This window comes from Gorilla gorilla, chromosome 4, assembly GCF_029281585.2.
Source record: "Gorilla gorilla gorilla isolate KB3781 chromosome 4, NHGRI_mGorGor1-v2.1_pri, whole genome shotgun sequence".
Taxonomy (NCBI): Eukaryota; Metazoa; Chordata; class Mammalia; order Primates; family Hominidae; genus Gorilla; species Gorilla gorilla.
Genome location: NC_073228.2, coordinates 119,064,639 through 119,092,272, shown reverse-complemented (window position 1 = coordinate 119,092,272; position 27,634 = coordinate 119,064,639). Strand labels below are relative to the sequence as shown.

At 34.9% G+C, this 27,634-nt stretch overlaps 1 protein-coding gene across 3 annotated transcripts in view; it reads left to right on the top strand.

The window, feature by feature from the left end:
• Positions 1–27,404, top strand: part of PGGT1B (protein geranylgeranyltransferase type I subunit beta) — a 51,989-nt gene extending 24,585 nt beyond the window's left edge. The window contains exons 4-10 of one of the 3 annotated variants that reach the window (XM_019026140.3): positions 292–443; positions 1,779–1,911; positions 7,304–7,349; positions 16,282–16,466; positions 21,296–21,404; positions 25,685–25,767; positions 25,961–27,404. In XM_019026140.3, the coding sequence (XP_018881685.2) occupies positions 292–443; positions 1,779–1,911; positions 7,304–7,349; positions 16,282–16,466; positions 21,296–21,404; positions 25,685–25,767; positions 25,961–25,990 (738 nt within the window). In that variant the 3' untranslated portion in view covers positions 25,991–27,404. Of the gene's footprint in view, positions 1–291; positions 444–1,778; positions 1,912–7,303; positions 7,350–16,281; positions 16,467–21,295; positions 21,405–25,684 lie in introns of all 3 variants that reach the window. The other 2 variants (XM_019026139.3, XM_004042370.5) reach the window with 2 other exon arrangements.
• The last annotated feature ends 230 nt before the right edge of the window (positions 27,405–27,634 follow it).

Sequence of the window (27,634 nt, the reverse complement as noted above, 5' to 3'; positions counted from 1 at the left end):
AAATCAAAAATCAAAAAAAAAAGTTATAAATAATTTGCTTTACCTGAATATCATAACTACTTCCATAATGCCTGAGGTATCAAAGAATTTAAAAATTAAGTAGCCTGTGCAATCATATTCATGTTGAGACATACATAAAATGGAGATTTGTTTTTCTCAATAAGATGTCTATACAAATCAGTATAAGCCATATTTAATTTTACTATTTACTAAAACCTTACGTCAGATTTCTTAATGAAATAAGTTTTCATTTCACTTCGTTAATTAGTACTATATTAATTTTGTATTTAGGCTCCTGGAACAGCTCATCCTTATGATAGTGGCCACATTGCAATGACCTACACTGGCCTCTCATGCTTAGTTATTCTTGGAGACGACTTAAGCCGAGTAAATAAAGAAGCTTGCTTAGCGGGCTTGAGAGCCCTTCAGCTGGAAGATGGGAGGTATGAGTGATTCTTTGTTACTTTTTTTCTAATAAACAAAAATATATTGGAACTAAAAAATGGATACAGTGCTATACTAGATCTTTAGAGGATCATACTCTATTAGAACCCCACCTAAAGCTTACGAGGTACATAATTAAGTGCATAGTCAAAAAAGTGACCTAAGATTTCCTCTGTGAATGAAAATAATAGTAATTACAATAGCCAAACACCTTTATCTTCCTTCTTAATAACAATGGGTACATAAATAAATGGTTGAATAATTTCAGGATTGGAATCTAATTTACATTCTAGATGAAAAATTGATATTTTGAAGTACGTATACATTTAGTCTGGACCTCAGTTCCTTGCTTTATGGTGATTAGGGAAGAAAGGGGTGAACACTGAATATTGTATTCCAGAGTAGGTAGTTTCCATGACATTTTTAAAGGATAGAAAAAGGAGTTCGTATGTTCATTGTTATTTGGTGATTCACATAGTGTGTCTAAAGATGAATCTTCCTGGAGCTTTAAGGTAGAAAAGAATTTTTAAGTCTGAGAAGCGATAAAGCAGTAGTGAAAAGGTTAAGGAAAAGACTGCAAACAAATCCTGCTGTGCTGTTAACTCTTTGTGCTCCATCTACTAATAGCTCTGTTTTCCCGTCAGTGTTTTCAAAACACTGCTCTTGATGAGGGAAAAATAAATGTAGACAAGTAGAATAAATTGACATTAATTGGAAACCCTATGAAACTAAATATTTACTTCAACCAGTACATATATGACTTATGTGTCAATATTTCAGTGTAGTCTTTGATTATTGCTTCCTTATTCTTGTTTATAAATACATACATAACATAGATTGCTACCTCTCTACAACTAATATGTAAAATTAAAATACAATATGATCAATCGATTAAATGGTTATCTGTGTATACATTTAGAAGAAATTTCACATAGAAAAACTTGAGCTTGGAAATTTCGTACTACCCAGTAGGTCTCAGGTTTTACCTTTTACTTTTTCTGCCATTCTCAAGCCAGTATACTGCAGCTGTCCCTGGCTAGGATCAAATAAGCTTATGCTGAGTAAGCATCTGGGAGGGAGTAACATGGTAGTGTGTAAAACTACCAAGAAGTCAAAAGTTTGTAGTAGAATGATGATTTAGAGAAAGTTTTATATTATTCAAGTTAGTAGTCTTATTCTTTATTGAATAATAAAATAGAATATTGAATAATAAAAGTAGAATAATCAACAGATTTTTCTGTTAGTAAAGACACACAGGAGGTGTTCCTAACCCCCATGCAAAAAAATCAGAGTCCAGTGTTAATAGAAAATCATATTGTTGTTATTATTTTCAGTTTTTGTGCAGTACCTGAAGGCAGTGAAAATGACATGCGATTTGTGTACTGTGCTTCCTGTATTTGCTATATGCTCAACAACTGGTCAGGCATGGATATGAAAAAAGCCATCACCTACATTAGAAGGAGTATGGTGAGTTCTGTTGATAAAATTGACTATTTAGGTTGTTTTTGCTGGTACATGAGGGCTGTATTATAGTGTATGTCTCATCTCTTCTGCCAACAATTTGTAAATAAGAGCATTAAGATTGCTTTTTAGGTAAATTGTGTATCAGAACACAATAAAGAAATAATCTTAAAGTGCAGATTGACTCCTTGGCCATTAAAATTTAATATGATTTTATTTAAAGAAGCAGTATCTTTATAAGAAAGGGATTGGTTGACTTAAAAGAAAAATAAGTAAAATCTGAAAGTCAAATATTGACAGCCTATTCTAGCAGGAGTTAGTAGAGAGTCCTGACAAGCAAACTGGAAGATTATGTTATCTTTGGTGAGACTATTTCTCTAATCTTTTTATTGGCATTAGTAAGGAAAGCTTAGTCTTAGCCAGAACTATCCTTTGCTCTACTGTGTCATCTCTGTATAAAAGGAGAAATAAAACTACTGCTTCCCAGGTTTATTATTTCCCAAATATGAAGTTTTTCATTTTATAGATTATTTTGAGGCTGTTAGAATATTTTAGGCTGTTAATTCAACTTTTCATAGGCAATATTTCAAAATGAAAATGCCTGTAAGTTCCTAAGAAGGATGGAGTTGCATTTAAGTGAGTGTGTAATTGTGGATCAGATTTTTGTAGATTCTACAGCAGCCCAAATTTTAAAAAGCCTCTGGATACAGAAAGAAGATACCACTAAAGGAGTTTTAAGAGGAAAAGAGATTTGTGTTTGATAGGAGGGTGGGTGATAAGAATTTTTGGTATGAATAGTACAGAAGTAATACTGTCTTCTCAGTGCACTGTATTTGGAGGTGCAGCAAGTTGATTTGCCCTATGTCTGCTCACTTGGTTAAGGTGGCATATGCCAGAGTTTTCTCTGTAAAGTTAGTGCTTTTCCCTTTGTAATTACTGAATGTCTTGTGGTGAGATACCTGGAGACTAAATATTCAGTGAGTCCCTAATCAAATTTTTATCCAATAGTGTTGTTAGTATGCATTGATGATTTTCCAGCTCTAGCATCCTTCCTATAAATATCAGTTAAAATTCTACTGTTTGAAAAAAACTTTCTCTCTGCATTTATTTATTTACTTATACTTACTTATTTATATCTCTATGGACTTCAGTTTCTTATTTTATTCAGTGGGTTGTAATCTGTTACTGTCATTATTTTGATGCTCAGATTGTTCTAGATTAGGCCTGTGGAACCCCTTTTAGTAGGCTCTATGCCCTTTTGACATGTTACCCTCATTCTTTGAAGACCTCCTTGCTTTCTGGCACAAGATATTCCAGGTTTATCTTGTACTTTTCCATCCTCAGCTCTGGAATCAGTCATTTCTTTGAGGAGCCTTGGTTATTCTTGTTGGAGGATAGGGTTTAGAAACTACAATCTGGGTACTAAGTATGCTCATTGGTATTGCGATGTCATTACTTCTAGGCCTTTTCTCAGGCAGAGATAGGAAATGTATGTCTACATAGGCATCCCCTTACAGACACACAGAATCTATATTTCTGTATCTATTTATATGTCTATATATTAAAATCATGAATCTATCGTGATGCCTCAAATTTCAGTCTTAACACCACAGGGCTCATTTTAACTTTCGTCCTTTCATTTGTGACTCCATTTCTGATAGTGACAAGCAATCCTGGCTCCTATTACCCAGAATACATTGGTTCTTTTTGTTTTGAGTCTGAGGGCATATAGTCAGAGCACTATATTTAAGAAGTACTCCAGTTACTTATTTTATTTCCCCCCTTTAATATGGTTATGTTATCTGTTTGAAGTACCATTAGGTTATTTGTTTCTCTTTGAATTCCATTTCAGGCTTTTCCTTCACTTAGCTCTCTCCTGCCCACAACTTTGTTGACTTTATTTATTTACTTAATATGTGAAAAACTAATTTGGTTCTTAAGGTCAGAACTATACAAAAAGATATATACAGAGAAGTGTGACTCCTTGCCCCTCACCCTCCCTGTCTTCCACCCTCTTCTTAACTCCCATACTTCACATCTTGTTCCCTGTCACCCTGTAGGTAACTATTCTCATTAGTTTTCAGTTTATCTTTCTTACATTTCTTATTGATGAGAAGATATGGATATTTTTAATGCTTTTCCTTTCTTCATAAAGTAGCATACCATACTCTTTTTTTTTTTGCTGTTTGCTTTTTTCACTTAACAATATAGCTTGGGAGAAAAAAAAAACACCAATACAATGTGAAAATTACTCCTTATCAGTTCAGAGAGATTTTTCTCTTTTTCTTATAGTTTCCTATTATATTACTCCACTGTGTGGATGTGCGGATGTACCATGGTTTTTTTCAGCTATTCTACATTTAGAGCATATATTTTGCAATTACAAATAATGCTGTAATTAATAACTTTCTGTATATATATTTATATATTGTTATAGATACATCTTCAGGGTAAATTTCTGGTAGTGGAATTGCCTGATCAAAAGGTAAATGCATATGTAATTTTATTAGAGATTGCCCATTTTCTCTCCAAAAAGGATAGACCAGTTTGTTTTCCTACCAATATAGGAGAGTGCCTGTTTTCACATAGCCTCACCAATAAAAAGTGTTATACTTTTTTTGTTTTTACCTTTTTTTCTGGTAGTCGAAAAGTGATATTTCAGTATCAGAAAAATGATATTTCAGTGATATTTCAGTGATATTTTGCTGCCCTCCTCTCAGGATTTTTCATTTTATTATTTCTTTTATTTTGAGTGTAATTGACCATTTTCTTAACTCGAGGGCCATACAAATCCAGACTGCAGGCCAGAGTTAGCCTTTGGGCCATTGCTGACCCCTAGTTCTAGTCCATTATTTTGCATTTGCTTTTTTTTTTTCCTTCTTTTTTTTCTTTTTAGGAATTGCATTTTAGTGTCTGTTCTTTTTTTTTTTTTGCCTGACCTTCTTTTCAGCCACTTTCTCTTTGACCTTTTTGTCTTACTTATCTCATTTTTATTCTCTTGGATGTTTTCTCCTTTTTTCAGTGTCCCTTGTATTTTCATTTGAGATTATTCTTCCTTAGTCATCCTGTAATTTAAAATTTATTTCTTATTTTGTCTTTTTCTTCTATTTCTTTTCTAACACTGTTTCTCTTTTTATTTCTATTGTTTGTTCATCTGTTTTTAACTTTTAATTTCCTTTTTTATTTCCAAATGCTTGTTCGAGGATATGTATTTCAGGGTGGAGTGCTACATTACAGTTTTCTTCTGATTCATGCCTATTTCTTGGGAGTAGAGGCAGATTTTCATATACTTAGGTGTTTGCGTTTCATTTGCTGTATTTTCATCTCAGAGTTACTTTGTATGTTAGTAATTTTTATTTTTTCTGATAAGAATTCCTAGTTTAAGATTGTTCTCTTCATTGTAACGAAGTATGCTTTCTTTACTGGGTGGCTTTTTTTGTAGCTGGGGTCTTTTCTGGTAGGAAAAATGTTCTCTTTGGTTTCTCAGGTATCTAAATTTTGCTTTTTTGAGCTTTCCTTTATCACCTGATTTTCAAAGGGCTTCTCCCTCCTTTTTTTAACTTTCTTCACCAAAATTTATACTCTTTGAGCCCTGCCACTTTGACTTGCACATTCTTTTAAGTGCCTTCCATATAGCCAGTGCTGTGTTTACCAGGCCTCTTTCTGAACAGGCTATCCTCATTTTGCATGATAGTGCCATACTATAATGATAACCACACGAGCTGAAATGATACAAGGTGATTTTAAGCATCAATGGGAAAAATTATGATTGTTTTATGACCTTTAAAATTTTTGCCAAATCATTGAAAACTCTTCCTGTCAGTTATAAATGTATGATGTTTTAAATAGTAAAATCAGTATATAGTATACTATAATGTTTTAAATAGTAAAATCAGTATATGGTATACTATAATTTAAAACATAAGAAATATTGTGAATATTGCCTTCTTCTCATTATATAAATTATAAGATGGAGTATTTTTTCTGTGTCTTGGCAAATGACCACAATCTAAGTTTCTATCAGCTTCCAACGTTGTGTGTTTTGTGTTTTCAGTGTTGTGAAGTCGCTGAGAATTCCTTTTATGTGAAGTTTTTTGCCCATAGCAGTTCCCTAGAACATCTTCATCTTTTTTTATCACAAGATCTTCCCTTGCTTATAGATGTTTCACCTTCACTTAGTTCTTCTGGCGGTATATCTAGAGTCTCAAACAGCAATATTATCAACATTCCCGTAATAGCTGTTTCTTCTATAACTCTAATTTTAAGTTCATACCCATTGTTAATGCTTTTTATTTCTTTACTGCACTTTCATCTTTGTTGGCCAAGCTCCTTTTTCTGTTATGCCTTTTAATAAAACATCATGTGGGTTTATCACTGAGAGACAAAGAGCACAACCACAGTCTGCTATCTGTGTGTGAACTGAATAACATGAGCAATGACCAATTCCTAACAGACCTTGAAAAAGGTGGTATGATTGATCACTGATCGCGATGCACATGTGTTATTTATGTAGTGATTTGCAGAGTGAAGAGCCAGCAATGGAGTTTTGTACTTTTTGCAATTATGGTTAATATGCTGCTGTGGTTACTGAAGTTTGTTGTGTTATTTAGCTAAACCATGGCAACTGGAATGTGTGCATAAGAGAACTGTGCAAAGTGAGAACTGCCTGTATTTCTCATATTTAGGGTGGACTTTCTCTTTTAGGCAGTGATTTTAGATCAATCTCAGAACTACTGTTAGCTCCCCTCCTCTCATGATTTTTCATAAATCACCCTTGCTCTCTGCAAAGGTGTGTAGAGTTGCAACAGACGGCTTGCTGGGATTTGATGTTTCTTTTTCTGTAGACAGGTAATCTGAAGCTTGAGTGTGTCTTCTTGCTTTGCTAAGATTTGAGATTTCAGAGTTTTATTGTTCTTCTTCTGTTTTGATTTTGGAGTGTATGTGGGGAGATTCCAATAATGGTACCCAATAATGGCTACCATTATTCTCAGTGACCCCAGACTGCCTCAGAATAGACTTGTTTCATGTTTATAATGTTCTATCATTATGAAATCCTTACATTTTCCTCCAACTTATGTATACTTGCAATGGTAAAGGAGTAAGGTTTGGAGCTTTTATTGAGTAGAGATTGAATATGTGGATAACTTTGAATAATCTATTCTCAGAATGTGCCTAGTGTATGCATTTAGTGATTTGGCTTGGTGAATAAGAAGAGAAAATCAGGTATTTGAAAATGCCTAATTCTACTTCTCCATGGGGAAAAACGCATATTTTGGAAGATATAAAGGAGAAATAAAATTAGAAGAGACCAAAAGAACTTAGTTCATTGGCAACTTATTTATTCATTTATTATTATTATTATTTCCCTATTAAACTGAACAATGTTTTTCTTTTTCAGTCCTATGACAATGGACTGGCACAGGGAGCTGGACTTGAATCTCATGGTAAGACATCTTAAATAAGTGAACATGTAGTTTCTTTTGTTCCCTTAGACAACATCTTGGTGTCTTCAGTATGGAGAACCTCAGAAGTTTTTCTCAACCCTTGGTGCAGCATAATTTTCTTCTTTGTCACTTTCCTTATTCTCTTTTGACACCATTTTGTCTATTTGAAGCCTCTTTGGTCAGTAATCATTCAGGTGTTGTTCAGGCTGGGATGTTCATATGATGTTTTCTAGTAATCTATTCAAGTGTTATCTGCATGAAAATATCTTGGGATTGTTTCTTACACTATCATTAGAAAACAACAGGTTTTCTTTGGCATAACTCTAAAAGGCTAGACCAAATATAGAATATTAAATATGAATGCACAAGTTCATGAAGAAATGAACATTTTTATTTACCTTCCTTAACAAAATTATTATTAGTCATAGTTGTAAAACATTTTGCTGCTTAGCTTATATTCAGTGCAAACATTAATACAGTCTTTTCTTTCATGTTTTTTTCCACTTTGGCAGAACTAGAATAATGATGTGATAGTCACTAAGTGTCAGCACATCAATAGCCTGAATTCTCTCAAGTTGAAATTTCCATTTGGAAATAAATAAGCTTCCATTCTTCTTTTCTAAAAAGAAAAAGGCCAGGTCATGGAGACTCTCTGAGTGAATTTCACTTTCTTCCTCATCACAGCAGTTTTCCATATAATTATTTGTTATCTCCATCCCTTTGCTAGCATAATGTAGCAGAAAGAACAGATCAGTGTTCTCGTCTCAGCCCTGACACCGAGTGACCTTGGCTCCTCATGTAATTTCTCGGAGGGTTTCCTCATCAACAGAGTAGAAAGAATTGCATCTTTCTTTAGGATTGTTGTTAGTATTATAAGAGATATGGGGGAAAGTGGTTTGTAAATCATAAACCTGTATAAAAAGATATTTCTAACAAATATTCCTTAACCCCATAGCCTTGTATACACTCTGGGATTTTGTCCTATCAAGTATTTCCTCCTCTTCTCACCTCTTCACTCCCTCCTTCAATTTAGGTAGTTGTAGAGTATGTGTCTCTAAGGGGTATATAGAACACTGTCCTGGAGTTTCCTCTGAAGCCATACTATAATTATGACACCATAGTTTTTGTGCGTGCCTGAGTCTCTATGAGATGGAGGGTGGGAGGAGCTGGCAATAACAATTATGTTACTAGTCATCACCACATGATCAAGAGGGATATAGTTATAGTTGTACAAAGGAAATCTGGCGGCTCTAAGAATTTCTAAGAAGACAGGATCTGGTGTTTACTATTGTAGGTGGTATTAGTGTACACTCTGGCTAAGGAGTCACCTCACCTGTGAGACAGCTGATATTATTTCCAAGACATTGGGATTATATTCTCTGGAATATGAAACAGCGGGGCTGCCCAAACATGACACTGTCTAATGGGTCCTGTCAGGAAAAAATCTTCCTAAGTTATACAAGTCATGATTTTGAATTGGTATGGCTTGAGTAGGCTGTACCCATTAGGATCATCAGTGATGGGCTATAGTTCATGCCCAAAGCGTGTATCTTCCTTCTATCTGTAAATTTGCCTTGGTAGGTTTGAGGCCTAAAGCCCTAGAGGAAGGCCTTTTAATCATAGTGTCACAGTGTATTTGTATATCTTAAATAGGTTATTATACCAAAGTATAGCCCCTTCAGCCTTTGGAATAACCAAGCAGGACCTGGGTATCTGGAGTCCCTGGTAAGGTTGTCTCCGGCCAGGAGCATCTTCCTCAGTATTACAGTATGTCCTACAAATACCAAATATTATAATTTTCTTTGTGTGCTATGAGGTTAGATAGCCTGGGAAGTACTACCCTAAAGAATTTTGGTTTAGTTTTCTTTCCCCTTCTCATCACCATCTATACTAGCAAGTGAAACCTCTTTCTAAAAAGTAGTCCTGCAATTTGGCAACCCATCAAGTCATTGTGTTCTCTCTTTTTCTTTTTTATTGTTACTGTCTTTGGAAAAGTGTTCCAAATGTACTATTCACCTTTCTTCACAAATGACTTGTTCTGTAATTCTCTTTGTAAGCCTTTAGCAACTTAGGAAGTTTGTCTTTGAAAGTCAGGAGTGATCTGTATTTCAAATCCAATATCTTTTTCTCATTCCTCATCTTATATTTATTGAAGCATTTGAGCTATTAACCTCCCCACTTCTTTCTTAAAACGTCACATTCCACTTGTCCTACTTCCTCATGAATTACTTCTGGTTCCTTCACCATCTTTGTTTCTTCCTGTCACTTCTTTACCTCAGTTCAGCTTTCTTTTCTTTGAATAGTTCTTCCTAAATCCCAAGGCTTTTGTACATGCTGTTCCTTGTACATAGAATCTTCCTCCATCATCCTCCACCCCCAGCATACACCTGGTTTTCTTTCACATCCTTCAGATCTTGGTTCAAGCTCCTGATTTAAAATTGCAAACCACCCAGATACACATGCAGTATTTATAATAGAATTGCAAACCAACTGCACATACACATCCCATTCGCTAACCCCCTTTCTAGATTTATCTTTCTCCATATCACTTACTATTTTATAAACGACCTATGTTTTATCTATTTGTTTATTGTCTGCTTCTTCTCACTTAAATCTCATGAGAACAGAGTTTTTTGCCTATGTTACACACTGATGTATCCTCTACACCTGTAACATGCTTGGCACATAGTTGAACAAACTAACAGATGGTTCTTTATTAATTATCTCTGTGTTGATGGCACCCAAAACTGTGTTTCCCAATCTGTACTGTTACTTCTGTGCTGCATAGCCCTCTTTCCATTTGCTTGCGAGGCATCTTTCTCGATATGACTTCGGTATCTCAAACTGCATATTTTTAAAACTGTCATTCTCCTCTTCAGCCTGTTGATGCTATTCAGAAATAACGTAGATTTATTGATTTTTTAAAAAAATTTTTTTGGCCTGGGGGAAGCCAGCAATCTGGAATTTTGAGTTTAATTTTAATCTCCTTTTCAGTTTTTGTTTTTAATTTGCCAGTTACACCAGTTGTCCTCCATAAATTAGCAACTTATAATCCCTGATCTACAGACTAAGAGGAAAATAATGTATTTATTAACCAGCTGCTGTGTGCCCACTACCATCTGATACTTTACATACAGTCTCATTGAATCCCCATATCAACCCTCTGAGAATAGACTTTTTTGTCTTAGTCAGAACTCAGAGAGGTAAAACCACTATGATTTATACACAAGTGTGGAAGAACATGGAGAAGAACCTAAAAGGGGTAGTTGGGAGGGTCAGGGAAAATCACTGACAAGTCTCCTGAAGCAGTGGCACAGGTGGACAAGTTAGGCCATACAGGGAAATCTAGAAAGCCAGACACAGTCACCTGCCAGATTGTGACTGTGGTGGATAAGTCTGTGAAGGGCTGGTGCTCCTGCATCTGTATGTGGGCCTGACATAACCAGGGCAAGAGTAAGAAGAATTTGGATGACAAGTATATGGGAGAATGAGGGCAAGCTGGACTCTACCAGCATCACTGCCTTTGTTGCTTACCTCCTCTAACCATAACCAGGGTAATGAGTGTTACTTGACTTCCACCATACAAGTCTCACACAGATTTCTCTAACTTTTGACCATACAGGGAAGTGGATCCTGGGGAACAGAATTCTAGCTTAGCCAAGTTGACACAGTAGAAAACCACAATAATTATTGTTATTTCACTCAGAGAAGTCACTTGCTTAGTAGGCTTACATATCAGGTTAAGTGTCATAACCCACTTTAAAACCCTGTGCTTGCTCAGCAATCTCATCCTGCCTGCAGTTAAGTCCCTTAGTTTATTCCTCTGTAATCTGATTCCAGTCTAGCTTTGTAGACCCACATCTGAGTGACCCCTTCCATGCACTCTAGGTTGTAAGAAAACATACTCTCCAAACATTTGTATGTGGCTTTTCACCTCTGGACGTTGCTAATATTCCTTTTCCTTTGCTTGAAATGCTTCCTTTCCACCTGCTTCTGCTTGTTTCTCTTTTCATAACCGTCAGAGTTTAATCTATCTTTCTATACCTGTTTCCAGGGGTTCAGGTGTCACCTTCTCTATAAAACATTTCTTCATCTTTTGTCCCCCTTAGTTCTGAGCAATATTTCCCTTTTCTGTATTCCCATAATACTTCATTCATGCCATTTTTATGGTACTTACCTCTGTTTATCTTTGCTGGATTGTAAGCTGGTCATATATGTCTTATTCCATATGCCCTTGTACAATGTGCTATTTGATGAATTAGTTATCCTGTATTCCACTTTGCATCTCTTGCTTGGAAAGTTGAATTTGGAATGTGTACTTCTGTTAGTTTGTTATTAATTTAGTTTCTTCATGTGCCTTTCTCATTCCCCAATTTAAATATTATTTAATATATGTATATATTTTAATTCAACTACTCTTCTCCAACTTTAGCTTAGCTTGGAGCCCATTTTTCATGAAAACTAAACAGACATATTTTATCCTTTTAGGCTGTGATCATCAAATGTAGTGATTCTCTTTATCCCCATGATTCCCTTGAGATAGTGCATGTTGAGTGTCCCTTATCCAAAATACTTGGGTCCAGAAGTGTTTTGGATTATGGAATATTTGCATTATACTTACCAATTAAGCTTTCCTAATCTAGAAATCAGAAATTTGAAATGTTCCAGTGGACATTTCCTTTGAGTGTCATGCAGGTGCTCAAAAAGTTTCGGATTTGGGAGCATTTTAGATTTTAGAATTTTGGATTAGAGATACTCATCTTGTACAGTTTTAGGGTAAAATGTTCCTTTTGTTTTGGAAGAAATGAATTTTCCTGCTTTGTTAGAGATAAAACTATTCTCGCTGCCCCCACCCCCACCCCCGCCAACTCAGGATTCATAATGCAGAAGTTCAGATAAATTAATTTGGTTCCATGATTCTTTTAAATTATCTCTACTTCTTAATTATAAAGATAAATATTAAATCTAAGTAATCAACTCCCTTGAATTTACTTCACTTGGCCGGGCATGGTGGCTCTGCCTGTAATCCCAGCACTTTGGGAGGCCGATGTGGGTGGATCACTTGAGGTCAGGAGTTCAGGACCAGCCTGGCCAACATGATGAAACCCCATCTCTGCTAAAAATACAAAAAAAAATTAGCCAAACATGGTGGCACACACCTGTAATCCTAGCTACTCGGGAGGCAGAGGCACAAGAATTGTTTGAACCCAGGAGGCGGAGGTTGCAGTGAGCCGAGATCACACCACTGCACTCCAGCCTGGGTGACAGAGCAAGACTGTCTCAAAAAAAAAAAAAAATTTACTTCACCTTTTTAATATGGTGTTTAATTGTAAAATGATGTACTTATTTATGTGCCTATTTATTTAGTTTTCTACTTTAGCTATATGATTTTTGACTACCTTAAATTTCAGAGGACATGGATTCTTTCTGATAACTTAGTATATACAAGTACTAAGAGAATCTCTAAAACTGAGCTGGAAAACTGTGGGAGCAAAATAAGTTATAACTGTTACACTGTTAAAATATAAGTAGATCATAACATAACAGAGCTGAAGTCAGGAACACCTCCTTTACCCTGCAGTTGGAAGAATTGGGGTAGGTTAAGAGAGAGTCTCTATGGTTCCTTTCATCTGTGATGTTTTATGACTGAGGTATTCTGCATATGCTAATTCTCCATATAACTGACGCACATCACGTAGGTGGCAAACTTTTAACCATTTCAGATGAAAATCTTTCTTATTCTTTTATTTGTATTTGCCTTAATGTTCTTACTATTATCCTTAAACTTTTGTTCATACTGTGTCTTCAACTAAGGCATAATGAGCACAGTTTCACCTTTTCTTGATGAATTCAAATCATTATAATAAAGAACAATTCTAGTATTGTACTTTTAATATAATGATATAGTATTCTTGAAATATTTTGAAGTGTGTACACATCATTGATCTAACCCCATTCAGCCCCAAAAAGATATTCCATTTTAGTTCTTGTGCCTGTTTTTAAATAGAATTTTGTAATCTACTTATCAAGATGTCACTTTTCTTTTCTTCCTGTTTTTATGTCTGCCTTTAACACTCTTCTAACATACTACTACTTTTTTTTGGGGGGGACATAGTCTCTCTCTGTCGCCCAGGCTGGGGTGCAGTCAAGCGATCCTCCTACTTCCACCTTCTGAGTTGCTAGGACCACAGGTGCACACCACGATGCCTGGCCAATTTTAAAAATATATTTTTGTAGAGACAGGGTCTCCTTATGTTGCCCAGGCTGGTCTCGAACTCCTGAGCTCAAGCAGTTCTCTCACTTTGGCCTCCCAAAGTGGTGGGATTACAGGCATGAGCCACCATGCCCAGCCTAACATACTAGTTTTTATACAGGGTTTTATAACTGGTTTTTTAGAGATTTGTGTAAAACAAGAGACTTTAGGAGCAACAGGCTTACCTGTTGGTAAATGAATGTTAAAGCATAGACTTTGTAAATGTTTCTGGCAATCCAGAGTCCAAACTTACTTCTGGAGTTACTATGTTCAAAATCCAGTAGTTTGGACAAAGTAAAGAGTGTTTTTTCTTTGAGTTGTGCCAGTTTGCATTAAGTAATCCTAATAAGTAGTTTGAGGAGTAATCCTTAATTGCCTCTTTTTACTTTTCGGGAGTTTGAAAGGTTACTTACTGTCTATTAGAGACTTTATATTTAATGATGTAATAAAACTTGAAGTCATGGCTTGGTTATCATGAAACAAAAATTGAAACTAGTGAGTCATTTGAAAAGGAAATAAGATTACTAGTTGCTTAATAGAAATTATTTTAAAAGGTTGTAATAATTTTTTTTAGCTTTTCTTTTGATTCACTCAAGACTAACATAGATGTCTCAACTAATTCTGAAGATTAAATAGTTCTTAACTGACAGTAACACTTCTAATATGATAGCTACCTTGAGTTTCCTAGAGGGAATGCTCACCTTTCCTTTGCCAGAGAATACATTCAAGATTTGTAACACCAAAAGGAAAGTTAAGGCATGAGATATATTAGGAACAAGGCATTTAAATTGCTGAAATTAATAAAAATCACTAGGTGAAGTCATAATAAATTGCAAGTATAAGTATTTTCAGATTATTTGGAGTTGACAACAAATAGTGCCAGTAAAAAGTGTTGTTTCTTTTCTTATATGGAAAAATACTGACTTTTCATTTCCTGAGGAAAGTACCTTTGTGAGTGTATTAGTTTTCTATTGCTGCCATAACATTTTAGCACAAATATAGGGGTGTAAAGCAACACAAATTTATTCTCTCCATTTCCGGCCAGAGCTGTACATCTGTGACTAAGTCTGAACTGAGACTTACAGGGCTAAAATCAAGATGTCAGCAGGGCCGGCTCCTTTCGCCAACAGTGTCTCCAGAGGAGAATCTGTCCCTTGACTCTTCCCAGCTTCTAGTGGCTGCTGGCATTCCTTGCCTTTGGCTACAACACTCAAATCTCTGGCACCATAGTTGCATTGCCACCCCCTCTCTGTTAGTCTAATCTCCTTCTCTCCTCTTATAATGGCACTTGTGAGTACAATTAGGGCCCACCCAGATAATACCAAATAATCTCCCCATTTCAAGATCATTTAACTTAATCACATTTGCAAAGCCTCTTTCTCTGTATAAAGTAACATTCACAGGTTCCAGGGATTAGGACTTAAATATTGGGGAGGCATTATTCAGCCTATGCCGTGGGTATGGATACGTTTTGAAGTAATGCTGTGCATCTGCTTTCATATTTGGTTTCCCTCTTTCCTACCGCCCCCATCCCCCACCATTCTTTTCTTCCTTAAAATTCTTTTTTTTTTTTATACTTTAAGTTCTAGGGTACATGTGCACAACGTGCAGGTTTGTTACACATGTATACATGTGCCATGTTGGTGTGCTGCACCCATTAACTCATCATTTACATTAGGTATTTCTCCTAATGCTATCCCTCCCCGCTCCTCCCACCCCACAACAGGCCCCGGTGTGCGATGTTCCCCACCCTGTGTCCAGGTGTTCTCATTGTTCAGTTCCCACCTATGAGTGAGAACATGCGGTGTTTGGTTTTCTGTCCTTGCGATAGTTTGCTCAGAATGGTGGTTTCCAGCTTCATCCGTGTCCCTACAAAGGACGTGAACTCATCCGTTTTTATGGCTACATAGTATTCCATGGTGTGTGCATTTTCTTAATCCAGTCTATCATTGATGGATGTTTGGGTTGGTTCCAAGTCTTTGCTGTTGTGAATAGTGCCACAATAAACATATGTGTACATGTGTCTTTATAGCAGCATGATTTATAATCCTTTGGGTATATACCCAGTAATGGGATCGCTGGGTCAAATGGTATTTCTAGTTCTAGATCCTCGAAAAATCGCCACACTGTCTTCCACAATGGTTGAACTAGTAAATAGGAACACCTTTACACTGTTGGTGGGACTGTAAACTACTTCCTTAAAATTCTTAAGCTGACTAGTTGTAATATCTGTATATCAGCTTCTAACTTGTTTATGTTATTTGTGAAAACTTGTTTGTAGCTTAGGGTTGATGGAGCCTCAATTCATAAGCAATATACTGTCTTTAAGGGACTTAAAAATCAGTCTCAGGTGATTGGGTCCTGGGCAGGGAGTTAGCAGTCCCGGACTTTAGTTCCAAATCTGCCGTTAGCCATGTAATTTTAAACAAGTTCCTTAATCTTGTTCCAAGTCTTACTTTTTTTCATAAGTAAAATGTTTCTTATAGCTTTATATTCTCTGTTTTAACAAATATTGAAGACTTGTGTTTAGTGGTTATTTTAAAATCTCATCTTTTAAATTTAAATTTTATTTCACTATTTTCTAGAATTATATAACCACTTTTTCCCCTTGAACATTTTGTACTATTTTCATAAGCATCTAATTTGAAGTTTAAAACATTGTGTGGTTTTGATTAACAGGAGGATCAACTTTTTGTGGCATTGCCTCACTATGTCTGATGGGTAAACTAGAAGAAGTTTTTTCAGAAAAAGAATTGAACAGGATAAAGAGGTGGTGTATAATGAGGCAACAAAATGGTTATCATGGAAGACCTAATAAGCCTGTAGACACCTGTTATTCTTTTTGGGTGGGAGCAACTCTGAAGGTAAGAGAAATAATAAAAAATGAGAAACCTATATTCTGTGTTCATATAAATTGTGCTAAAAAGGTTTGATCTTTGTAATGTGTATTAAATATTGTTAGGTTTAGGCTACTGGATTTTCTCTTTTGCTCTGCCAAAGCTAGTCTCTGTATGGTTTTTCCATAGAATTCAATGATCTCTTGTGCTGCTTGAAAATTTTCATTCTTAGAAAACTCAAGTAACCCAGAACTTGAGTTTTATCCCTACTTAAACCTTACATAGAACATATTAAATACTTACTCTCTTGTGGGTATAAGGTAATAAAAAATTTGGAACTGACTAGTTTATATAAATCAGGGATCTGTCTGAAAATGATAGCAGTAAAGGTTTTATGGGAAGGTATTAATCTTAAAAGACAAACCATGGGTCATTTCTTCAAAAACCATGTAAGGACTTTTTTGTTATTTATTTGTTTAAACCTTCTGAAACTCATCAATTGACATGCCAGCACACTTTTTCCCATCTCTACTACCTTTTAATATACCTAATTCCGTAAGGTTATTTAGTCACTAAATACACACAAGTTTTCTCTGTCTTAAAGTTGCCTTTTCATCTTTAAGAATTGTTACCTTGTTCTGATATTCTGCTAGAGGAGAGTCGTTAGAGGAGTCCATGTTTGTCTTCTCCATAATATTCTAATTTTTTCTCTTAAAATTTATGTATAAGGTTGAAAAAAATTTGGAAAAGAATGATTAAAAATGATGACAGTAGTCTTCCTGTCTCTCCTCACTTGTAGTACCATTTCTCAGGTGCATTTCAATTTTTTTTGACTGTGGGAAATTTCAAGCATATTCAAAAGCAAAGAGAAAGGTGTAATAACACCCATGTGTCCATCAACCAGTCTCAACAATTATCAACCCAAAGCTACCCTTTCTTCATCCATACTCTAATTCCCTTCAATTCACTGAATTATTTTAAAGCAGATCCCATATATCATTTTTTATATTCTCTGGAAATTTTGTAATATCTCTAAATGAAAATAACTTTTTAAAAAAAACTGAACCTTAGTGTCATTATCACATCTAAACAATTAGCCATAATTTATTATCATTAAATATCCACTGATTTCCTGTTGTATCACGTATATTTCCTATTGTATCACATAAAGAGGCATGTAATATCCAATTATCTCTCCTTTTAATCAAAGAGCTCCAGAGTTGAAAATATACATAGCACATTATACTAACAGTTTAAACATTTGTAAGTGTACAGTTCACTAGCATTAATTCCATTTACAATGTAGTGTAATCGTCACTACCATGCAAAACTTTTTCATTATACCCAACATAAATCCTGTATACATTAAACAATAATTCCCTATTCTTCTTTCCTCTCAGCCTGGTAACCTCTCCTCTGCTCTCTGTCACTATGAATTTGTCTATTCTAGGTACCTCATATAGGTGAAATCATACAATATTTGTCCTTCTGTTTCTGGCTTATTTCACTTAGCATAATGGTTTCAGGGTTTATTTATGACATGGCATATATCAAAATTTCATTTTTTTAATGGCTGAATAATAATATTCCATTGTATATGAATACCACATTTTCCTTCTTCATTTATCTGTTGATAGTCACTTGCGTTGTTTTCACCTTTTGGCTATTACAAATAATACTGCTAAAAACATGGGTGTATAAATATATGTTCAAGTCCGTGCTTTCATTTTTGAGGGGTACTGTATGTATATAGGAGTGGAATTGCTGGGTCATGTGGTAGTTCTTCATTTAACTTTTTGAGGAAATGCCAAACTTTTCCACAGCAGCTACAACATTTTATATTCCCTCTAGCAATGTATGAGAGTTCCATTTTCTCTACATCCTCACCAACATTTGTTTTTTCTGTTTGTTTTTATGTATATATATTAATATAATAGCCATCCTAATGGATCTGAAGTGTCATTTCATTGTGGTTTTGATTTGCTTTTTTCTAATGATATTGAGTGTCTTTCTGTGTACTTATTGGTCATTTGTATATCTTCTTGGGAGATATATCTATTCAAACCCTTTGCCTATTTTTAAATCTGGTTTCTTTTGTTATAAAGTTGTGGGAGTTCATATATTCTGGATATTAATCCCTTCTCAAATATATGATTTGCAAATATTTTCTCATTCCTTGAGTTGCCTTTTTACTCTGTTGATGGTGTCCTTTAATGCACAAAAGTTTTTTGATGCAGTCCAATTTTATCAAAATTTTTCTTTTATTGCTCGTGTTATTGGTGTCATGTCCATAAAATTATTGCTGAATCCACTGTCGTAAAGATTTTCCCCAGTGTTTTCTTCTAATAATTTTATGGTTTCAGGCCTTAATGTTGGGCCTTTCATCAATTTTGAGTTAATTATTTTACGTAATGTAAAGTAAGATCCAACCTCATTCTTTGACATGTGGATATCTAATTTTCCTAGCACCATTTGTTGAAAAGACTGTCCTTTTCCATTAAATGGTTTTGGCACCCTTGTCAAAAGTCAGTTGACTATATATATGTGAGGTTTGTTTCTGGACTTCTTATTTTATTCCGTTGTTTTATATGGCTGCCCTTGTGCCAGTACTATACTGTTTTAATTACTGTAGCTTTGTAGTAAGTTTCAAAGTCAAGAAGTTTGAGACTTCCAACTTTTCTTTTTCAAGATTGTTTTGGCTATTTGGAGCCCCTTGCAATTTGATATGAATCTGGCAATTGATTTTCCCATTTCTGCAAAAAAGTCTTTTGAAATTTTGATGGGAATTGCATTGAATCTGTAGATCACTTTGGGTAGTAGTGATATCTTGACACTGTTGAGTGTTCCTATCCATGAGCACAGGATGCTTTTCCATTTATATAGGTGGTCTTCAATTTCTTTCAGCAATGTTTTGTAGTTTTCAACATACAAATCTTTCACCTTTTTGTTAAGATTAAATTCTCAGTATTTAATCATTTTAGATGCTCTTGTAAATGAAATTGCTTTCTTAATTTCCTTTTGGATTGTTCATTGCTAGTCTATAGAAACTACCAACTTTTTATGGAATAGTTTTAACAGGCATTAAGGATCATTCCTTAAATCAATTATGGCATTAAGAGGTTACAAAACAGTGGTATTCTTTCATTCCTTCTCAATTTATTAACTAGCATTGTTTTTTAAAGAAGAATTTTACCTTACCCTGAGATATACTTTGTACAGAGAAGGACACATAAATACTGAATTCTTTCCCTTAATAGTGTTCAACAAAATGAGTTGGTTCCCTACCATCCCCTCAGCCTTTCCAATAAAATATTAGAGTTTAGAGTTTGGGTTTTTTTTTTTTTTTTTTGAGAATCATTGTGAACACATAGATTTTAACATTTTTTAGTCATATATTGTATATAATATATAAGTTATATATGACATATATATATTGTATATATATATAAAATGCTTAAATTGTCCCATCTTTATTCTATAGGAACCCTTTCAAGTTGTCCCAAGTCTTTTTTATTTGACGTCAGTAGTCTTTGACAGCTTTCTGAAGGCAACCACTTTTAAACTTTTTAAAAATGTTTTAATTCTTGTGGACATTACCATAACTTTAAATCACAGACTGACTTCTTATCACCTTTAGACATTATTGATGATTCCCAACTATGAGAAATTAAGATTTAGCCTCTCACTTTTCCAACAAATTGTTACCCGTTATAGTTCTGAATATTTTCCTCATCTTCTACCTTCCAATGCTATATAAGGTTACCTTTATTTTCATAATGTCAAGTTAGGAAACATTCATATTTTTGTTCAGTATTAATAATCACATCTTTCAGCCTTTGCCTATAGGTTGATTCTAAAATTTAAAAACCAGTAATCAACACTTATTATGGGATAGTGAAAATATTGTTTATTGCTAAGCCAAGTGCAGTGTTACTATTATAATTTTTTCATTTTTATGTAATGACCAATGTGCCACTGATGGAAAATATTCCTAACATCAAGATTCAAAAAAGTCTTTTTCCTTATATTTTATTAATTAAATCAATGTAAATGAATAAATTTGTTTCTTGTTTGTACCATAACTTTCTTATGAGTTTAGCTTTTCTTTTTGAGAAATAATGCTTCTTCATTAGTCACTAAAAGCTGTGGCTCTCTCTGGTTCATTAACATATATTAAATTGCTTTGTATAATCAGAAATGTCTTGAACCCTCTTACCTACTGTGCACCTCATCTTGAACTTCACAGTATTATTTATTTATTTGTATTTTACTTTTATGGGGTCTTGAGAGAAAAGCCAAGTACATGTCCTAAATCATTAAAAACTATATAGTTTTTTATGTTGCAATCATTTTCGTCTTACCTTTTTCTTTCCTAATTAAAGAGCTATACTTTTTTACTATTTTCAAAACTGTCTGTAGCATCTGGTTAGTAATTTTTGTTTGCTCTTTTTTTAAAAAATATTTTTAGTTCCAGTTACTACTAGTTTATAACTAATAGCTCAAGAGCTTATCATAAGAGTTAAAATATGGGTAGATAAAATTGTACTTTTTAAAATGACTGATTATGTTGAGTGGATTCGAGTTGTCTTTTGAATTTAGCTTAATGTGATTTAAAGGGTTCAGTTGGCCTGGTTCAGAAGAAGGAAATAGAGAGTCGAGAAAAGGAGAGTAGATTTGATAAGAAAATTAAAAAGTTAATGTGATTTACTCATTTCAAAAGTGCTGAAGGCCCCAGAGACTTGGTCTGAGCACCTTAGCTAAAGAAAAGCATATCTAAATGACACGTATCTGAAATTTGAGCCAAAGGTTGATATGAGTTTTTTGTCAGTAAATTTTTATTTGTCATGTCATTTCAGCTTCTAAAAATTTTCCAATACACTAACTTTGAGAAAAATAGAAATTACATCTTATCAACTCAAGATCGCCTTGTAGGGGGTTTTGCCAAGTGGCCAGACAGTCATCCAGGTAATTATTTTCTTTGTGAATCCAGAACAACCTTTATTTCCTGAATAGATCTTCAAGCATCTTTATCAGAAAAGGCATATGATAGAAAATATATCCAGTTGCAAAGTTACATTAAATAATATTTTTTAAAAGGTATATTGTGTAAGCTTAGGATAAATTTAGGGTATTGGAGAGTATAAAGGAAAGAGTTTATTATCAAGATGCGTGGGAATAGTGTGCATTTTTGCCCAAATATTTTACTTAGTAATGTTTTATTTCATTCGCAGCAATAATGTAGATGGTCTGAATGGGTCCTTTCCAAAGAAGAGAATTATTTAGGCCATCCAAAGCCATTAGGATTATTAGTCATGACTTGAGCTAAGTATAATAAATTACTCCCAATCCTGAAGGGAATCAGTTCTTACTCTTTTCAGAAGTCATTAAATAGGCCGGGCGCAGTGGCTCATGCCTGTAACCCCAACACTTTGGGAGGTCAGGGCAGGTGGATCACTTGAGGTCTGGAGTTCAAGACCAGCCTGGCCAACGTGTTGAAACCCCGACTCTACTAAAAATACAAAAATTAGCCAGGTGTGGTGATGCGTGCCTGTAGTCCCAGCTATGCGGGAGTCTGAGGCAGGAGAGTCACTTAAACCCAGGAAGCAGAGGTTCCAGTGAGCCGAGATTGCACCACTGCCCTCCAGCCTGTGTGACAGAGCGAGACTCTTTGTCTAAAAAAAAAAAGTCATTAAATAAAATATTTCAAATCCTGAATATATGTGTTTCTCACTTCCCATACTCTTGTTCTCCAAATTTCAACAGATTCAGACAATATAAATGACATGGCACTCAAGGCCCTTCCAAAATTTGGCTCCTCTCCCACCTCTAGCATCATTCTGTAGCCTACACCTCATCCAACATATGTTTTCACCTCCAGCAAAATGAGTCTGTATACAGCTTCCCTATAAAAATCCATTTAAGTGTGTTTTAAAATAATTTCAAACACTGACACTTTTGATAAGCAAGTAGTTAAAGAATTAGTTACAAATATGAAACTAGACACAAGGAATGATTGTTTTTGCCAGTATTGCAATAGAGTCGTGGTTTTTATTATCAGCCTGGAAAGTGCCTCATCAACTCATCTTCTATCACAGAACTGCTGTGGTTGGAATGTGTGCTTGAATCAGAATATAAATAGAGCTCATGAAATCAATTTTTGTATTTGAAATGAGCAGGAATATTTCCTTACACCCCTACTTGCCTATATTTTCATATAATACATGCTTCCTAGGCCAGGAGCGTTGGCTCATGCCTGTAATCCCAACAGTTTGGGAGGCTGAGGTGGGCGGATCACTTGAGGTCAGGAGTTTGAGAGTAGCCTGGCCACATGGTGAAACACTGCCTCTACTAAAAATACAATAATTAGCCAGGCGTGGTGGTGGGTGCCTGTAATCCCAGCTACTCGGGAGGCTGGGGCAGAAGAATTGCCTGAACCTGGGAGGCAGAGATTGCAGTGAGCCAAGATCACACCACTGCACTCCAGCCTGGGCAACAGAGCAAGAGTACATCTCAAAAAATAAAATAAAATAAATGGCCGGGTGCAGTGGCTCACGCCTGTAATCCCAGCTTCGGGAGGCTGATGCTGGTGAATCACTTGAAGTCAGGAGTTCAAGATCAGCCTGGCCAACATGGCGAGACCCCGTCTCTACCAAAAATGCAAAAATAGCCAGGCATGGTGGTGCACACCTGTAGTCCCAGCTACTCAGGAGGCTGAGGCAGGAGAATTGCTTGAACCCAGGAGGTGGAGGTTGCAGTGAGCCAAGATCTCACCATTGCACTCCAGCCTGGGCGACAGAGTGAGACTGTCTCAATCAATCAATCAGTAGTAAAACATGTCTTATTAGAGAAAGTGTACATTGCTTTCAAAGTCGTAAGCCAAAGTGTGTTTTCAGAAGTTAATTTCTCAAGCAAAATAATATCTTGAAATTTTTGATATCTCTAGTGCCTCAAAACTGAGAATTATTTTGGTCTTCATTCCATTTTTTCAATTAGTGCAGGGTACTGTTTTAACAAATAATGGGAGTAGGGAAATGACAGTCTCTTAGGAAACATTTCTTGTATAAACATACTTGAAATACATTCAGTGTTTCCAATAGCTTTTTTATTAGAAAGTTCTTGAGGCTTTTTCCGGAGAGATCAGTTGCTAACTTTAACATTTGTGTAAATATTTGGATGTACTACTTACTTTTTACAGATACATTACAATGTTTTCAGAGTATGCAATAGAAAGCATAGAAAGGCTTTGCTAAATTGAATTTATGTGTAAAGATCTGGTCCCAGAATCTTTATAATCATTTTAACAAGATTCTTTAAAATTAAGCTTATTCTTCATTCTAGTGAATTTAGTGGCAAATTTGACACAAAGGGATTTTATATACATTTATGAAAGAAACTTCAAAAGAATGACCTTTTATTGTGGAGTAAATATATATTTCAACATCTAAAGTGCTTTATTATGGAGTAAACATATAGTTCCACATCTAAAGTGCTTGTACGTTGCCACTTACAGATAAGGAGTTTTTTTAAAAACACAATTTGAGGCTTGAAACAATTGAGTTCTGATCTCATTGGCTGTTACAAAAATCTTTTTGAGAAAAAAGTAAGTTTTATTTGTTACTTTACCCAGAGAGATTTTAGTTTTACACAGTTCTACTTTATGTTATTATAGATGTATATTTTCTGTTGTACTTTTTCCTAGAAAAGTTTCCTAGTTTCTAGAAAACAAAGCTTAATGTTGCTTTGTACCCTTTGTAGTTTTAGAATAACTACATGGATGTAATATGACAGGTGAAATCAAATTTATTTTTTATAGTCTGAAAGTCAAAGGAAAGTGAGGCAGAAGAAACCTAAGTATTTTCTGAAAAGGCCTAAAAGGTGATCAACATGGGCCTCCATTAGTTAAATAACATTTTCACAATGGCATTGAGTAAGCACAGCTATTTGTCATTTCTGTTTTGAAAAATAAGTGATACTCCTGTAAGTAAAGCTTTTTCTTTAACTCTTTTGACAAAGTTTGGTGTGGTAAGATGTTTTGAACTTTTTGTTGTTGTTGTTTTGAGACAGGGTCTCATTATTTTGCCCAGGCTAGAGTGCAGTGATATAATCATGCCTCACTGCAGCCTCAACCTCCCTAGGCTCAGGTGAGCCTCCCACCTCAGCCTCCCGAGTAGCCGGAACTACAGGCGCACACCACCATACCTGGTAATTTTTGTATTTTTTGTAGAGATGGAGCTTCACCGTATTGCCCAGGCTGGTATCGAACTCCTGTGGCTCAAGCAATATGCCCTTCTCAGCCTCCCAAAGTGCTGGGATTACAGGTGTGAGCCACCACACCCAGCCTGTTTTGAACTTTAATAGCTCTTAAGGCCATAAATGTCAGCCAATTCAAAAATAGAAAAAAATTTTGACTGGTACAAAACTGTCTTTTTAATGTTCCTATAACTGCAAAGCTCTGAGCTCTTCAGAAGTCTACATAAGACTCCTAGTCAGGAATGGCCATGTGATTTCATTGGCCACTTTAATAGAAGAGGATCGCTGCCCCCTGAAAGATGGGAAACTAGTGAGCCAGTGCAGAATTGTCATGGTATGTGCACTCATATTATTTCAACCAAATAGAATGTGAGTTTGTTTTTATTGTCAGATCAGATATTTTTATAATGACTGACATTACCCTAAATAGGAGGATTAAATATGGCACAGCATTCCAGAATGGATTATTTTTGCATAAGCTCCTTTTATTTAACACAGTGTTAGGATAGTACTGCATATGGTTTAGGAACTTTCAGAGGTAAAACGTGGAGCGAGGGATATTGCAACTTAGATTCAGAGTTTTGTTTTCGTTTTAAAGAAAAAAAAACTTAATGATATAGCATTGAAGCTACTCGTTTCCATGTTCTCTAGTAAGCAAAAAGGGAAACTCCCTGAAGTGAGAAGTCTTACATATGACTGCTGCTACTCCTGTCTTTTAATCACAGAGGTTATGGACAGTATCAGCTCTTCAGCTGGAAACTGTTTTCCTTTGTTAATGATATTTTCATGAATAAAATATTTTATTTTGATCATCTGGGTTTTTTTTTAAATTGGTGTTTGAGGCTTTGAGAAAGCAAATATTTTTAAAACTATATTAGCATTTCTCTAAACTTACTTTTAATGGAGTGATGGGCTGGTAAATATGTGGCTAAAATATTCTGTAGAATGTACAAGTAAGAATGCCTATTATGATGTTTTAAATGGCTTCTTTTCAGATGCTTTGCATGCATACTTTGGGATCTGTGGCCTGTCACTAATGGAGGAAAGTGGAATTTGTAAAGTTCATCCTGCTCTGAATGTAAGCACACGGACTTCTGAACGCCTTCTAGATCTCCATCAAAGCTGGAAAACCAAGGACTCTAAACAATGCTCAGAGAATGTACATATCTCCACATGACTGATTTTAGATTGGGAGGGTGGGGGGATTTGTAGCATAACTGTAGCTCAAGTTTAAAAGCCATGTATAACCAAGTGTGCTCTTTTTTTAAAAGGTAGAGTCTTACAATCAAATCTCCTGCTGATGTCACTTTGGGATATGGTCTTGAGCCAGTAATCTTTATACTGGGTTTCAAGAAAATCTTTGTTGAAGTTTGAACCACAACTTTGTCGTGGTTCTTAAATGTTTATACTGTATTTCTAAGAAGTTGTTTGAGGCAAATTAACTGTATGTGTGTAGGTTATCTTTTAAAAAACTCTTCAGTGCAAATTGTATCTTATTATAAAATGGACACAAATTTTCAAGTTTACACTTCATATAGCATTGATAATCTTCAGGTGAACACTTAGTGATCATTTAAAAAGCTCACTGCTGATCGTAGAAAATTTGCTTTAATTAATTAAGTATCTGGGATTATTCTTTGAAAACAGATGACCATAATTTTTTTTAAAGAAGAGTGACTTATTTTGTCTTATTCTTAAGTAAAATGTGCCAATTAAACCTGTGTGGCCTATATAAATGAAATTAATAACTTCATAGTAAGAATAAATAGGTTTAACTAATGTGATAGTTTTCTAAAAGGAGATTGTTTGAAGACAACTATTATGTAACTGAGGGAAAAGCAACTTAACTGTATGTGATTGTGAATGAGAAAGTTTTGTGCTATGTGGGTCATTTATTTAGACATTGCTGTGATGAATACCAGTTATGTTTGATTTTATTCTCAAATCATTAGTTGCCTTTTTTTTTTTTTTTTTTTGCTTTCTAGGAAGAAAACAATCTTTTTTATCTAGAAGGAAAGATACTTTGTGTTTTCATTTTTAGCTATTTGAATTTTTTAATTTGTTGCCCCCAGTGTGTTAGCTGCTCTAATTTCAAACTAATACTTTTCTAATTTTTTTCAAATTAAATAAGTAAAAAATACAAAAACAGAACCATTCAAACAGATTCAGTGGTGTAACTCTATACATGGTCATTTTTATTCTCATATTTTCAGGTAAGTGAAAGGGAAATGCGACCATTTAGAGGGTAAGAAATAGGGTTTTGTTTTTGTTCATTGTTTTAAGTCTATGAACTAGCTAATTATAAAGGAGGTAGTATAAAAACTCTTCATTAGTAATTAATTTATCAATAACTCATATCCATTACTTGCTCAGTGACATTCAGAACTATTGTGTCTAGTACTGAAATGGGGAAAGAAAATCTCTTCACTAAAGGAATTGGCTTTAAGTTAGTCTTGGTGATAATAAATGTTGAAATACAAGTATCAGTATAAAAACTGGATTACTGGTATCACTGTTTAGGCATTGTAATACTTTAAATGTTATCTTTTTTTCTAAATCAGAGGAAAAAAATGTTGTGAAATAACAGTCCTTCCCAAGGGAAACACTGTGTACTTGGAGAAATGATTCATTTATTATTGGCATGCTTAGTTTTAAACCTGAGTTTGCCAACTGTATGTTTTTTAATTAGAAATAAAATAAATCTTCTGATGTGAAGGGGGAAAAAGTAAGCTTAATAACAGATGTTATCCGTCTATGGGTTATTCCAGTTGCTACTATTTAAATCCTGGCAGATTAAGACATCCATATCTCAAACTAAGTCATCTCTTAGACATTGGAAGTTAAAGTAGCATATATATAATGGCTTTAGGACTATATAAAAAGCCCAAATTGTTTTTTCTGTATCACCAAGAAAGGTTAGAAGGCAATGAAGGTAGTAACAGTGA